Source organism: Syngnathus leptorhynchus, chromosome 13, assembly GCF_054491065.1.
Source record: "Syngnathus leptorhynchus isolate UIUO chromosome 13, UIUO_Slep, whole genome shotgun sequence".
NCBI lineage: Eukaryota > Metazoa > Chordata > Actinopteri > Syngnathiformes > Syngnathidae > Syngnathus > Syngnathus leptorhynchus.
In genome coordinates this window covers 2,225,645-2,240,659 of record NC_141207.1, presented here as the reverse complement: position 1 = coordinate 2,240,659, position 15,015 = coordinate 2,225,645, and the positions used below count along the sequence as shown (strand labels likewise).

At 39.9% G+C, this 15,015-nt stretch overlaps 2 protein-coding genes across 6 annotated transcripts; both read right to left on the bottom strand.

The window, feature by feature from the left end:
- Positions 1 to 35: 35 nt before the first annotated feature.
- Positions 36 to 8,045, bottom strand: uhrf1 (ubiquitin-like with PHD and ring finger domains 1). Its single transcript, XM_085928675.1, has 17 exons — positions 7,852 to 8,045; positions 6,118 to 6,280; positions 5,745 to 6,011; positions 5,233 to 5,384; positions 4,456 to 4,671; positions 4,142 to 4,257; positions 3,854 to 4,040; positions 3,655 to 3,778; positions 3,323 to 3,430; positions 3,074 to 3,178; positions 2,811 to 2,917; positions 2,557 to 2,719; positions 2,337 to 2,474; positions 2,143 to 2,242; positions 1,580 to 1,728; positions 1,276 to 1,374; positions 36 to 1,178 (listed from the first exon to the last, which is right to left on the bottom strand). The coding sequence occupies exons 2-17, from the start codon at positions 6,268 to 6,270 to the stop codon at positions 1,032 to 1,034; spliced, it is 2,331 nt and encodes a 776-aa protein (XP_085784801.1). The 5' UTR covers positions 6,271 to 6,280; positions 7,852 to 8,045; the 3' UTR covers positions 36 to 1,031.
- A 428-nt stretch (positions 8,046 to 8,473) lies between these two features.
- Positions 8,474 to 14,552, bottom strand: LOC147046911 (uncharacterized). 5 transcript variants are annotated; one of them, XM_085927818.1, is made up of 10 exons: positions 14,333 to 14,552; positions 13,048 to 14,022; positions 12,308 to 12,730; positions 12,112 to 12,207; positions 11,177 to 11,595; positions 10,941 to 11,082; positions 10,144 to 10,254; positions 9,928 to 10,055; positions 9,623 to 9,692; positions 8,474 to 9,268 (listed from the first exon to the last, which is right to left on the bottom strand). In XM_085927818.1, the coding sequence occupies exons 2-10, from the start codon at positions 13,987 to 13,989 to the stop codon at positions 8,984 to 8,986; spliced, it is 2,616 nt and encodes an 871-aa protein (XP_085783944.1). In that variant the 5' UTR covers positions 13,990 to 14,022; positions 14,333 to 14,552; the 3' UTR covers positions 8,474 to 8,983. The 5 variants fall into 5 exon arrangements, 4 of the variants coding, with proteins under 4 accessions (XP_085783944.1, XP_085783945.1, XP_085783940.1 ...); XM_085927819.1 differs by having other exon boundaries at positions 13,048 to 14,004; XM_085927814.1 differs by lacking the exon at positions 14,333 to 14,552 and having other exon boundaries at positions 13,048 to 14,110.
- Positions 14,553 to 15,015: the final 463 nt, after the last annotated feature.

Genomic DNA, 15,015 nt, shown 5'->3' with positions numbered 1-15,015 from the left:
TTAAATTTCAAAGGGAAACAAACGACACAAAACGATTTCTTCTTTTATTTTATTGAATTACAATGCAACGACAAATTTGCAAAATGTGCAAGCAGTTCTAAAACTATATCAAAACTAAAATGGACATTATACAATTTCTGACAATATCAATTCGATCCATTCTGCAAAACGTAGCCTCAATAACAAAGGCCAGCTGTCGGATGGTCGATGGCCAAACTGCTGCAATTCATTGCAAATTATCATCGAAGGCAAGCATGTAATTCTGGTCCCTTCAGGAGGGCAAATGACTGGATAACAACAAATTAATAAATTGTGAGATAGAAAAAAAAAAAAAATACACAAGACTTCTCAACTCAACAAAATAACAGCTAAATGAGGGTTTGACACAACACTTTAAAAGCACATGTTTTAGGATTCATTCCAATGACGTAATTCAGTCAGAGGGAAAATGCAGTTTAACAAGCTAAAAGACAGCTGGTCTAGTTGTGACTTGGTTTCTTAAAAAATAAATCAGAGCAGGGTAAATAAAACAAAATATTAAAAAAAGATGAAATTAAAAACAAATTAATCAGTGAAAGAGATGCCTAACAGGATAGTGTAATGTGCCACAGCCAGTTAACTCATGCCTGTAAAATTACCCGTTATAAATGAAATGGAAAAAAAAAAAAAAAACATTACAGAGATTAAGTTGACATCTCTTAAGACCAGAGAAACAAAAAAAATGTCACTACTATCCCAGTGGCGTTACCAAGATCATGGACCAAAAAAGTGTCAAATTACATTTTACGGTTGCAACGACATAGGGATACAGGCAGCAAGTAACAAGGGGGAAATAAACAAAAAACAACAATTCATCATTACCGACATTTCATGGAAGATAGGAGCACTGAAGTCCATAGCCATGGTAGATTTATAATTCAAAAAAAATATATTAAGAGGAACAAATTCTTTATCGTCTCTAAATGAAAATTGCCCTTACATTTTGCATGTTTTTTTAAATTCTACCAAGTCCGAGTTGGAGGAACTCTTGATCATCGGCCATTGCTATAACCTGGGAAAAACTGATGAAGGATCTTTTGCAGATTCTTGTTGACAGTCATGGAGTAGTTTTTACCCAAGTCATGTCTGCAGGCCGGGCAGGTGTACACATCTGCCCTGAAGGAACGCTGAAGGCATTCCTGAATGTTGAAAACAAAAGAATTAGCAAGTTAAGAAATTCTTTATAGCCAGCTTTTTTTTTTTTTTCTTTTTACAAACGTTTTTTCTTTGATTTACCTTGCAGACATTGTGTTGGCACTCAGTAGTGATGGGCAGATAGACTACTTCTTGGCAGCAAATGCAGAGGAAAACCTCTTCGACTTTGTTCAGAAATTTCTGGAGGAGCAAACCATTAGGATGATTACGAACAAAATTGCAACACTATTTTTTTGCCAACAACCCATTTATTTTGCATTTGTCATTCTCCTATCCTGTCCAAGAAAAACTTGAATCTTCACAAATCTTGACCAGTTAGTCACTTTCACCAACTACCTTGCTGCCTTACCAACGTTAATTGTTATGTGATTGAGCAGAAACTGACCGGGCCGAGTGACAGCGACTCCATGGCTTCATCCCACACTTTCTTGTTTTGCCTGTCATCCTTGATGAGCGCTTTCTGCTCTCCAGACAGCTTGTAAACTTCCACTTTCACTTTCTTGGGATTCTTGGCTGGTGAGGTCTTAGTGGATTCTGTCAGATGAACAGGAGAATGCTGAATAGTAAGTACATTAAGAAATTAATTAGCACTGGGAGTATTAGACTTTTTCTTTGAACCCATCACTGAGGTAATAAAAAGAACAGATTTGTTTTGTGCACAGGGAAACTGATCATCCCAATAAAATGTTTTCAACTAAATGTCTTACTATAGAATTGTCTTTTGGGATGTTATCATTGCATAACATTTACATACATTCCTGAATGTATGGATTATAATCACATGAGGATGGGTTAAATGCAGAGGACAAATTTCACCACACCCAGATGTGTGTGTGACGATGATCATTGGGGAGGACTTTAATATGAGGTGCTGATCTTTTACAATTACACTCAATTTAATGTTAGGAAATATTTATCAAACTACCCAAATGGAGAAAGTCATCTTACCAATACTCTGAGACTCCCTCTTTCTCTTTGCCTTGCTGGGTGTTTCCTCCTCTTCGCCTTCATTTTTGTTCTCTTTCTCCTTCTGATAACCAGCAGGATACTGTCACAAGATTGAGAGGATTCAACATTGAAGCAAGGAGGACAACAGTGTTGTAAACATCAGAATATTGAGATGAACAGTATATTTTATTTACCTGCATGACAAGACCAAGTTTCTTGATACGGTCTTTGCCATCTCTGGTCCATGGTGCTGGCTCATCATCATCCCGCTTAAGGAGGTAGCGCCAAACCAAGAAACCAGATTTACCTTTGGCTGGCCAGTATTTTACGATCTGAAGTTAAACACACACCAATAAATATATGAATACAAATCTGTGAAATAACTGCTAGAAGCATTCTGAATTTAAATCTCACTTTGTATATCCCATCATATCTGTTTCCTTCCTCAGGGCAGTATTTACTGTGCTTGCGACCCTTCCAGCTGCGAACCACTCGTACTGGTTTGCCATCCTTCCAGTTCTTTGCCTGAGCACCATTTTTGCAATTGACAGGAACATTGCAATTGAGAGCAAGTGCACTGCAGAGGACCAGAGCAAATCATTTGATATATACATTTGAAATGTGGCTGATTAAGATTTTGCTTACGGTAGAGCATACTGAAAACGTACCGGTTCATGTGAGTAAGTGTCTGATCACATGATTGCTCAGCAGTCCTCTTGTTTCCAGAGAGATCTCGACCTCCAGAACCAGTGTAAGTAAACTCATTTCCATCATCCTGCAATTCGATCACAAAACATGGCAGTTAATAAGTTTAAATGCACAGGTCGATATTAGGGTAAAGTAGAGGAATGAAAATGACAACATTATCTGGCTAGCTTTAAAATCACTGTTAATATTGTATTGATATTTTGGGAGTGGGGATCAAACATACCACATCATCCTCATAGCCTCCTGCTAAGACCAGAGAGTAAGCACCGTCATTGTTTCTGCCATGGATCCCAGCTACATGTGGTCTGTGGACACCAGACTCACTAACCTGGAAACAACAAAAGAGTAAAGTGAAATCCCTCGAAAAGATCACAAAATCCGTCAGCATGAACGACTAGTAGAGCCAGGGCCGATTTTATTTAGAGCTGATATTGCTCTAGAACACCCTCAGATGCAGCCTTGATAAACTTACCTGTACTCGGAATTTCCACAATGAACCAACAGGAACACCAGGGATTGGGCCATAGTGGTTCGATGGGACAATGGTACACTGCTTGGTTCGACCAACGCAGGCCATTCCCTATGGAGAGGATACAATAAAAAGTGTATCAAGACAAAACTTGATACAAAACACTTGATACAAAACTTGATACAAAAAAAGACAAAACACCCTAATTGTCTAGGAGAGGTTGGCAAGCCTAAATAATTCAAAAAAGCCATTGTGGACATTGCCCACAGACAGAGAAAGGATATTAAACCTTTTATGATTCAATAATTTGAAAGAGAGTGAAGTTATGGACTCACCTTGCCCCAGTCCCTCTGGCTTGAAGAGCTGGCAGAAGCCATTTTGGCTTTCTTCTTACTCTCCTTTAGCTTCTCTCCAGCACGCACAACCTCATTGGAGTCAGTGCGGCATTTTGGGCAATACCTGGGTCCAGTCACACGGGAAATGTTACATTATGACTCAAATTCAATGAATGACAGAATGTTTGATCATACTAACCAGTCTTCATCCTCTGGGATGGTGGTGAGTGGTGGGTTTAGGCAGTATGTGTGGTAGGCATAGTCACATTCGTCACACAGCAGCTGTTTGTCAGGATCTTGCTTGATGCCGCAAATGTTGCAGTTACACAAACGGCAATTTTTATCGGGATCGTCCTTGCAGTGCTTGCACTCGGGTCCATTTGTTCCTGGAAGACACAAATGTGGCCTTACGCTGCAGCCTTGATACCAAATAAAAAAACACGTGTCCATGCTACATGCTTTAAATTGAACCAAAAGTAATTCTTACTTTTTGGTGGACTCTCTAATCCAACGGGTGTATCATTTTGAGAGCCAGGTGCCTCAATTTTGTAAATTTCATCTACAAACACAATTCGGCAGTCATTGAGCGAGTCCCCTGCATCTCTACAAAAGAATGAAACACATTCTTACATTGTCTCAGTTGTATGCAACAAAACAGCACAATAAATTTGACAATTTGAAAGTTTTCAATCAAAGTTTCGCAAACAAATCTTGAGATTTCAATCAATTTACAGTTGAGCAGATGAAACCGTAGCGACAATCTATTATTTGCAACATCACATTTCACAAAATTGAACCCACCCTAAAATAATCTTTGCATAAACCTCTCGCAGGGTACGTGTCTCCCTTTTTCTCTGGATCTCAGCATCGTACCAATAGCCACGCTCCGTGGGATCATCTGGGTTGTAGTTAATCATAACGACCATACCAGGCTCCAACTCATGCCACTGATACACAGACCGGGCCCTCGGGCGAACATCCTTAGCCAAAAGAGGTATCACATCGTTGTCTGGATAACTGTGAAGGAAAATCGTAACACTGTCATGTTAATGGTTCATAATCACTAATGAAATCAGATTAACACACTGGCAACACTTTAACAGATGACTGTATTTCAGGTATGGGCACATAGGGTTCAATCACAAATACAAAATGTGGCCATAATTTAGTGCAGTAGTGTGAAAGAAATGTGATGTAAATGTGTTTAACTGTTCAATGCAACACAAATTATTAGGTAGAAAAAATGGTCTCCATTTACACTTTATCCAAACAAGAGATCAAGCTCAAGGAGTATAAATTTCAAACAGTTGGTATAAACGGAACGGTTCCGCAGATCCTTCATTCCCTCTGTTGTCAGACTTTACAACATGCGTGGCACCTGATAAAATTAATGCGTTTCGTCTCTACTAGCGGCTCTTGTGTTTGTCCTTGTCTGTTATCTCCCCTTCTTTGGAATTTTGGCACTTGCTTTATTCTTGCACCCATATTATTCTTGCACTTATATAACAAGTGAATTTCCCTGCTGTGGGATGAATAAAGTTCTATCAATCAATCAATCAAATTCATATTTACGCTTACTCCTCATATTTGACGTGGTACAGTATCTCGTCTTCGTCCTTCACCTCAACCACATCCTCTTGGGGAATGATGGGGCTCTTAGTGACTTTGACGATCTGGCCTTCAAACCACGCGCCCATACTCAAGTCCCTTGCGTCCACCATTTCATTGACCTTGAACAAATAAAGAGATTTAAGCATGAATCCAGAAACATCATGCAACCTTCCAATATTCTGCTGGGATTAGTGATGGATAAAATAATTGATTAGTGGTTTGAAAAAATGAATGATGGCGTGCCACAGAGCCAGGAAGTTGCAGACGTTATTAGAACGCTGGAATTAATATATTACAAACATGGAGCTGGCGGGCTCTCCTGCAGCGAGGTAATACAGTTATCGATTTTAACACAAGACAACTTAAATGTACCTTACTAGTTTTCCACTCATTGTTTATTAAGAAAACATTCTACACTGTTTCTATAAGGGTTAGGTGTGAGACTCCAATATAATTTTAATTCCAGGTTTAAAAATTACCTTATAACATCCAAATCCCGGTTCCAGGAGCTGCGGGGGGCTTGTTTGGGCTGAGGTACCAGCGGTCTGAACCTCCATCTCACCATGAGTCGAGCTCTTGTCAGACTCACTCTGGGTGGAGCTGCAGCCAGAATCAGAGTCGGAAAGCTCCGCTTCTTTGTCTTTGTTTTTGGTAATGCCAACACGGGGTGTGTTCTGTCTAATGAGCAACTGCACGATGTCATTAAGGCCCACACTGTAATCAAATATTGTGTGGCCATCCTCCATCTAATGAAAAGAATTTCAGACATGAATACAGAAATGTATGCAACAATACAGAAATGTATGCATGTCAATTAAAACATTCCTTAATTCTAGTGTGATCACTCCTTACCTGCTTGCCACGGTAAAACAACCTCTGCCTTTCCGGCTCCACTTTAAATAGCTCTGAAATCTTCTGCCGCAGCTCATCCACCTTTGTAAGTTTGGACAGCGAATCCACCCTATGGGTTTCTTTGCCATCCATTGTTCGCACTTGAATCCACATTGCAGCTGCCCTGTGTTGAGATGGACTCCAGATTAGCTCAAAAACATAACTGCCTACTTAACACCTTGCAAGACTAAATTGAAAGAATAAAGTATGATTTAAACAACAAAACAAAAACGATGAACACCTTCAGAAGTGCCAAAGTAATTTCCACTGTTTACACAACCCACATGGCACCCAACAGAAAGGTGTTTACGAGAGGCACAGTTTTGTCAGTCACGACACGAGTAGTTTAAGATTTGAAATGAAGACAGGCGGCGTCTAATGTTCTGTCGTCAACAAAGCATAAAATGTACCTCCCTCAAATGAATGATGCAGCCAAGAAATACCAAATGCAAAGTGGATTATACTTGCTTCGAGTTCTGCATCGGTTTTTGAAATAGGGATCAGCATTGTAACATGCAAACCGGGAATGCATTACGCCTGATGCTGCGCAGTAAACGGGCTTTTCTTTGCGCCTGCCAAATCAGACACGTTGAAATGCATTGAATTACATTTGATTATCTGCACTGTGGAGGTAATTACAATTGACAGTTTGATTACATGTGCCAAATGAACATTTTATTGAGGGAATGTCTCTCTTTCCACAAAACGTACAGGCATTCAGAGCTGTATTGTGCATTTTAAAATTTCATAAACCAATAGAATGTTGTCCCCATACAGATGGAAATATAGATGGTACTTAAGCGATCGTTCTCATTATCCCTACACAATATACAGTACATTAGTGTGACGCAATGAAAAAATGGGCTGTCGCTTTTACACACCACAAAAGGAGGGCCCAATCTCATTTAAATACAGTGCGGGAAACTGCTGAGACCACGCCCAGATATTTTTAAAAGCAAGGACATCCGGACGCGAGGGAACACCAGCAAATAATGTGGCGTCGCCCTGACAATGAAACCAACCTAAATATTACTTTCCACTCCGATTAAAACGACTTATCCCAAAAATGAAATGACCGACGGTGAATGTACGGAAAACCTCTCGGGATGTTTGGCGTGCACTTTAAGATCCATTCTCAAGTGGTCCGCTACACCCAAAAGCAGAGGATATAAATTCGGGACACTCGTAACAATAGAATAGCCCATTGATTGCCATGATTATGGACGCATTTCACTTGGACGTTATTTCGACTGCATGGGTAATTTACGTCTTTGGAAAAAGAGCAAATCAGCATTTTTTTCTTAAGAGTGTTTCGCTTTCACGACAGGCACAATCGTGTGGTAAAACAAGTACATTACATGATTCTTATTCATTAGTTAGTAACCGTAAACATAGCAAAGCAATTCGCGACAGCGGATCATTCACTCATTACGAAGTTTAACTTTACAACAGAGTGACTCGCACAAAGTTTTAGGCAGTTTGTTAGTTATAAATATCAGCTTTCGATACACGGCTAGAAAAATAAAATAAAAATAACTGGAGCAAGCGATGGATCATTTGTCTTAAGTTTCACATTAGTAAGTCATTGTGATAAGTTCTCAAGTAACGATCAAGTAAGCTAACTAGTGTGGTCGGCTCTGGCTTTAAATATCCAAAACATCAAAAAGTGGTAATCGACGCAGAGCAATAGGATACCTGTTTGAGTGTCCACGTGAAAAAAGAGAAATGGTGATTAGTTTGTTTAATTCCTGTGATTTATCCGCAGCTCCAACAAGCCCAACTCCTTGTTGGCTTCCTTTCAATGAGTAGTTCTTCAAGACTTTGATATCCCGCCTGATTTTACCATTGCTTTTCAACTATTGGCTGCTTGTCTCCCACTCGATCACTTCATTGGGTGGCAGCACCGTCAATCTTTAAAGTAAATGGCGGTCAGTTTCAGCGCGCGAAATAAAATTCTCGTGGGCGCAGCTCACGTCAGAGGACTTATCGCGAGATGATGCGGTACTCTGTATCAGCTATGGCAGATGGTTCACCCTGGTTGTGGTAAACAACATTATGGCGGATGCGTCGTATGGCGTTCCAAGGCCGCAAGTTCAAGTTTCGCATTACAGCTGTCTGGCCTCTATCTAACAGTTCAGTTAAAAAAAAAAAAAAAGAATTCGCAAAACTGTCAACAGTCTTGATTGTTCTTAATCAGCACCGCACCGTTTTGTGTTTGAATATATGAAATGTTTAAATTTACTTCAATCGTTCCTCATTTTATGTCAGTAATTACACACACGAGATATACAATAGTAATTTTAATTGTAGTCACCAAATAACTTGAACATTATACAAAATAATATAAAACATTGAGATGCATGACAGGATTAAATTGAGTTTAATCATTCCTTATTTTATGTCAGTAATTAGACACACTAAAAATATATCATAGTATTTTTAATTCTAGTCACCAAATAACTAGAACATTGCACAAAATAATATAAAACAGTGACCAGGAATGGACCAATAATGTTCTTAAGTTAATCGCAAACAATCATGTATTTACTATTTACATTTAATGCAGCCCTTGCTATTGGTTTAATGCATTCAAACAGTTTACAAAATAAGATGACTACCGTATTTTTCGGACTAAAAGTCGCTCCGGAGTATAAGTCGCACCAGCCATAAAATGCCCAATAAAATGAAAAAGAAAAAAACATGTATAAGTCGCTCCGGAGTATAAGTCGCACTTTTGTATGTTGACTAACTTCTCAAAGTTTTCAGAATGTTTTTGTTGTTGTAAAGTTATCCAAATCATAAGTTCTGCCTGGGTTTTTTATTCCTATCATCCATATGGCGTCTGTGACGAGATGGAGCCTTGACAGAGTGGCCTGGCGGGAACCGAGCAGCATTCAGAGCTTCGGGAGGACGATAGGAGGTGGACACGGCAGACCAAATCATCTAAAAAATCTTTTTGTATCTTTGTTATTGCTTGAGAGAGCACATCGGGCAGCGAGTGCATGTTGAGAAGCATCAAGTCCAGTTTGTCTTCCAAGGCCACAATCCTCCTGTCTAGCTCCTCACTTCGATGCTGCAGGTCCGACACCAGATCGTACATCATGTTCTGAGTCTAGAGAGTGGAGAAAATATGTGGAAAATTACCCATTTACTGGCCATGAAGCTGTACTAGCAAACTTGGAAGAGCTTTAAACGGGATCATCCATCCATCGTTACAGAAAATTCAATTATCATTTGTATACGTACAAATAGTTGGTAGTTAAACTGATTAAATAGTCTAGTGTGTGCCTAGGGCAAGACAAATAATAAGGTGTGCAAATTGTACTATAATTCTTGATCCTAGAGTATAAGTCACAGATATGGTATTAAGACAGCTGGGTACTGGTTTAAATTGTGATTTAAAAAAATAATATATCCCTTTAAATGCTTTAAAAAAAAAAAAATACAACATTGTAGATGCAAGTACCTTTGCAAGATCAGCAATGGTGTTGGCCTGGTCAGTTAGTTTCCTTTGCTCCATTTTAACTTTTCGCAGTCTTAAACATGAAAAATAAAGTGCACTTATTTTATTGCTGTCATACTTTTGACTTAACTGTAAAATATAGTCAAACAGTTGTATAATCATATTTTAATATATTTTTCAGCAATACTAAAATTTGGTAAGATACAAATTTAATGACCTCATTAACCTTACAACCAAATTACAGACATTATATTATGTACTGTACATGGTACACGGTACACAGACTGGACTGTGACAAGTTTACCCACTGGTGAATAGCTTGCAGGAATTTACGTTGATGGTGGCGTACCCTCGCACGATCAACTTTCTTCACCAGCTTGGTGAGTTTGTAAATGAGCCATGTCTCTCTCAACACATTGGCTGCAGTGTTTTTTACCTGAGGGCAAACAGGACTAAAATTACGTTCAATAAAAAAAATAATAAAAATATATTTCTCGGTGTTTGTACAATAGAACACAACTGACCTTTTTATAGAGCTGAGTGTCCATCATAAAGTTATGGACGTGTTTCTCAGCTCTGGTGAGCTCTGACTTCCTTGCAACCACGGCAACCACTAAAGCTGTACAACCTGCTCCCTGAGAAAAGGAGCAGTGGATAATTAGATTGTGACTCACTGTTCACAGTAGAGATGATTTTGCGGAATACATTTGCTTAATCGACTGGGGTAGAACTAAATGATCAAAAGTTTTTGTTTTATTTTTAATATATTTCATAGGTTTTAATCTTTTCCAGCCAGTCGTGAATTCAGGAAGGGGATCCGGCTGCAGTCAGTTAATGCCTCCGCCATGTTGATAGTGAAAGGAGCTAACTGTGTTCTCTCTCACAGCGGCGCAAAAGCCCGTTTGTAACTGTGCATGGAAATACCAAAAGAAAAAAAAATGTGTATGTGTACATTTAGACCATGCTAGACTGGGCACAAAAATAAGGCCTTCGATTTTCAGGAAGGAAGGGCAAAATACAAACAAAAAATTGCCAACCTTACTGAAGGGAAAAAAAAGTGGCAACATTAGAAAGAAGACCAGAAATAAAAATACTGCTGGTCCAATTCCAAAATATGCACAAAAAGGTTTACTCTTCATGTTTTTGTCATTAAGGGGATATTTGTAGAGCAGATTAGAATACCAATATGAATCCTGTTCTGTATGTGAATTTGATTCCTAAGTGTGAACTGTTTTTTAAGCGGCCATTGTGGGATTTTCTCCCTTTAATAGAAGGGGACCAAAAACTTCTGCTTCCGGTGAATGGTTGTCATAAATCCTACCATGATGCCTGTTAACAGGCACACTCCTTTTCCGCAGTAAGTGTGAGGCACCATGTCACCATAGCCGATGGACAAGAAAGTGATAGAGATCAGCCACATTGCTCCCAGAAAGGTGCTGGTCACTTCCTGTGCATCGTGATACCTTTTGGAACGTAATAACATCATGTTAGAAGTCTAGCAATCAATTTAGTAGCGTGTACAATGAGGAAAGTAAATAAGAAATAAACACTTGATACCTCTCACAGATGCGTACAGTCCATGCAGCAATAATCCAACAGGATACGCTGAACACGAGTAGGACAGTGCCAGGGCAGATGGTCATCAGAGTTTTCATGACAAATCGAGTGTCAAAGCTGATCTTGTTTAGCGCCCCGATGCTGCGAGAAGATGCATCTGTGAAGAGCTTGCTGTGGAGTAGCATGACCCGGCCAATCAGGTAGAGGCGCAGAAACATGGGCACGGACAGTATAATGTCGACATCGGCGTCCGCCACCAATGTGGTGTAGTTGAACGCCAGTCGAGTAGTCCAGCTGAATAAATATCGACCTGGGATGGGATGGATGGCACACACGAGGAGCTCCAACAAAATGAAGAGAATTCGCTCAAAGGTCATGGCGATCCGCCAGTCATCTGCACCGTTGTTCACCATGAAGAGCTGAAGGAAAGACGTGAATGTTTCTTTTGTGTACTTGTAATTTCCTGATCCCAACAGCAGTAGAAGATCATTTACTAAATAAATAATTGTTTGAAAGAAGGTTTTAGTCCAATGTAAAAACTTACCATTGAGTTTAAGATGAGTTTTAGCATTCAACACAAACATTTTGACATTCATTGTCAACTTTAGCTTTTGAGATTAAGATCTCTCAAGTATTGGATTTTACTTTGTACAATGGAATTCTGGATCTGTATTTAACATAAAATAATGTCCTTAGAACAAAGGAGAAACATCAACAGCACTTTCTATTGGCCGACTTCACCAAATGAAGAATAGCCTCAATGTGTTTTTTCAAGTTTGGTTTGTAGTAAATCCATCAATTTTCCTTTCCACAGGTTTCCATTGAGGGCACAGGTGAGCTAGAGCCTAGATCCCAGCTGACATTCGACCCCCCCCCCCCAAAAAAAAACTTTAAAAACAATGTCTACAGATAACTAACAATGTTTGCATATTTACCTGGATTTCCCTCGCATGGTACATGAGAATAAGGCCAAGTAAAATAGTCGTCGAAACACTGATAAGACCTTTTAGTACATATGAATATGTGGACTCCTGGAAAAAAAAAAAAAAAAAAAAGACAAATAATTACATTAACACTGTGAGTGTAGTTTACACTAAATGTTATCTCAATTAAAACCTGTTTTTTTAATACCTTGCTGTAAAATCCTCTTGACAGCTCAGTCTCAATCACCATGACAACAATGCCAAACATCCCACAGACCAAAGAGTAGTCACTCAGCTGTTTGCGCTTCCCAAAAAGAGCTCTACGTTGACCCAGTCTGAAGTTGATGTCCTTCTTCGGCGGTACGCTACCATCCTCTCTAATGGCGTTCTCACAATTGGTCTTACTTGAATCTTCTCTGATGACTTTGGAGAAGGCATCCTCCAGGAGGGTGCTGTGAAGAAGCTGCTGGCCCGATTGGATTTCATCCGCAGTGGATCTCGCAGTTTCATGGCTGGCCAGCGACCCCACGGCATCACCATTGCCGAGAACGCCTCTTTCTGTGATTTCAGATGGAGTGATGTGTTTTGTTGGCGAGAGTTTGGATCCACTGAGATGCTTATTGGTGTTTGTCTGCAAAAACAAAGGACAATCAGTACATAATAATGCTTTAACATTGTTTATAAATAGGGGCGGGACTAATTTGTGGAGTCGAATGTTAGTACAGCTGCCTCAGGAAAAAGGTTTCTGTGTTACAAATGAAGATTTAAGAACAGAGCTGGCCGGGCCATACTTAGCTAACCACATCTCTGCTACTTCACAAGTATCAAAATGGTTCCTTATCTAATGAAGTGATACATCAACTTCAGGGGTCAAAAGGATGCTGACCCCCTGAACTGGTTAAAAGAACGAAATATAATGACTTCATGCGATTGAAAATAATCGTGTACCTGACTATATCTTCTCGTTGCCTCCTCTACTAAGTCTTGATGGTCAAAAGAGCTATACTGACTGGTGGAGAAGGACTGCACACTGTGGTTAGTGGCTGGTGTAGAGGACCTCTGGGTACTGGGTGTTCTGGTCATATGGTTGGATGAGAGATGTTGACATTTGAGGATGATGGGTGGATCGTCGTGGGACTTCCAGGTTTCGCCACCACTGACAGAGTAACGTGCGTGTTGCTTTTCACCATCCTGACATCTCTCTCTCCAATTGGGCTCGCCACTCCCGGCAGGTAGAGAATGTTGGAAAGGTTTCCCGATTTTCACGGGACATTCGTTGGCGGCATGCAGTGGGATGTTGAAGTTTGAATTGGCATCTTTGAAATGATTGCAAGTTTGTTGTTGTGGATGAGACTTTTGCTCTTGTTGGTTTCCGTACTGTGGTATGAAACAATCGGTACTAAACTTCTGTACTGAGGCATGGAAGATAGACGTTTCAGGATGTTGCTGCTGTGCACCAGAACAGGAACAAGCACACGTGTCATTGTTTGGATGTCCCGTACCTGTGCCTGGTCTCTGGACTGAGGATAAGGAAGAATCGGCCCCTTCACCGCTAACTTGGCCACAAAGCAGCAGCCAGTCCTGATTCGTCCTCTGAGATATGGTTACGTTTTCTGTTTGTAGCGGTAACATCTGAGCGGAGACTTTTGAGGATGGAATGACTCCATTGTAAGTTTCATGGGGCATTGAAGGAGCATCATTTGTCTCGTGCGTTAGTGAAGTCGCCTTCATAAATGCTCCTGAGTGTTGTCCATGTATCCCCTCAGGAATTTTGGTCGGGAGTGACTGACCTCTTGAGGTGCAACCCTCACGTTGGTCATCACGGAATACTTGACCCGTTGTATCGAGGCGTCGGGTTGCATTTGTGGGTTTAACCAGAATCAACCGCATGGTATTTCTGCACAGCTGAAACAATAACGCAGTCTATATGGAAATAAAAGAACCATCTATTGCAAGCATGTGTTCTACTTTGAACTCATCAGAATATGCAATCAATACTAATATACACATCTCTCTCCAAACAACACAATTCTCACTCTATCTTTGCAGGTTTTCAGTAATTACTATCTGAATTACTATCTGTACTATCTAAATTCACATTAAAAAAAAATAATATATATATATATATATATATATATATATATATATATATATATATATATATATATATATATATATATATATATATAAATAAATAAAAGTAACAATTATGCGCACTAAAGCTGGTGCCTACCTTCGTTTAAATCAGTAAACAGGGTCCCCAAAAAAGACAACAAAAAAAGTCACAGTCTATTTCTTATTTTTCAGACGAGAAATGGAGGGTTCCTGCTTGGAAAAGCTCCGGAACCAAAGTGTTCAGAAGAGGCGAGCGAGGGCGCGCTTCCTCCTATGTGCACACTTGATCCTGGTACTTTGGAGACGGTCTCCTTTGAAAGTAATGATTAGAATTCAGTGTGAAGAAAGAAAAAAGGGCAGCTGGTAAAGGGTTGCCATGCAAATTGACGGGAGTGGGCGGGAGCTAAGTTAAGATGCAAACAACAGCGTGCATCAGACTGGACAGACTATGAAGATCACAAGTCCAAGGTAAAAACCCATCAGCGTTTCCACTGATCAGCAAAACCACCTTGCTTTCAAAGCAAAGTGGCAAATAAAAGATGAGTTGCGCTCGTCATTGATGCGTCATGGTTCAAAGGCCTTTGCCAGATTCTCTTATCTGCCCGGACACAAGCGTTAAGGCTGGACAAAAGTGTCCCATTATTAAATCAGCTTGTGAATGCATCAGATGGGTTAGAGCAAAGCCGACCTGCAATGAGTAAATGTTGCCACGAAAGCGGTTATTTATACCAGGGGATAAATCCCAACTGTGATACCCAATAAACAAGCGCATGAAACATTTTCATTTTTGTTTTTGGTGCT

Bases quoted from the DNA above. Each gene is read 5' to 3' on its own strand.
- uhrf1 (XM_085928675.1), bottom strand. From the start codon at position 6,270: ATGTGGATTCAAGTGCGAACAATGGATGGCAAAGAAACCCATAGGGTG. The intron at 3,179-3,322 runs GTAAGTTTATCA...TGTTGTTTCCAG, and splicing joins TGTGGAAATTCCGAGTACAG to GTTAGTGAGTCTGGTGTCCA. The intron at 1,375-1,579 runs GTCAGTTTCTGC...TTGCTCCTCCAG, and splicing joins AGTCGCTGTCACTCGGCCCG to AAATTTCTGAACAAAGTCGA.
- LOC147046911 (XM_085927818.1), bottom strand. From the start codon at position 13,989: ATGCGGTTGATTCTGGTTAAACCCACAAATGCAACCCGACGCCTCGAT. The intron at 12,731-13,047 runs GTACACGATTAT...TTGTTTTTGCAG, and splicing joins CAACGAGAAGATATAGTCAG to ACAAACACCAATAAGCATCT. The intron at 11,596-12,111 runs GTAAATATGCAA...TCTTTCCTTCAG, and splicing joins ACCATGCGAGGGAAATCCAG to CTCTTCATGGTGAACAACGG.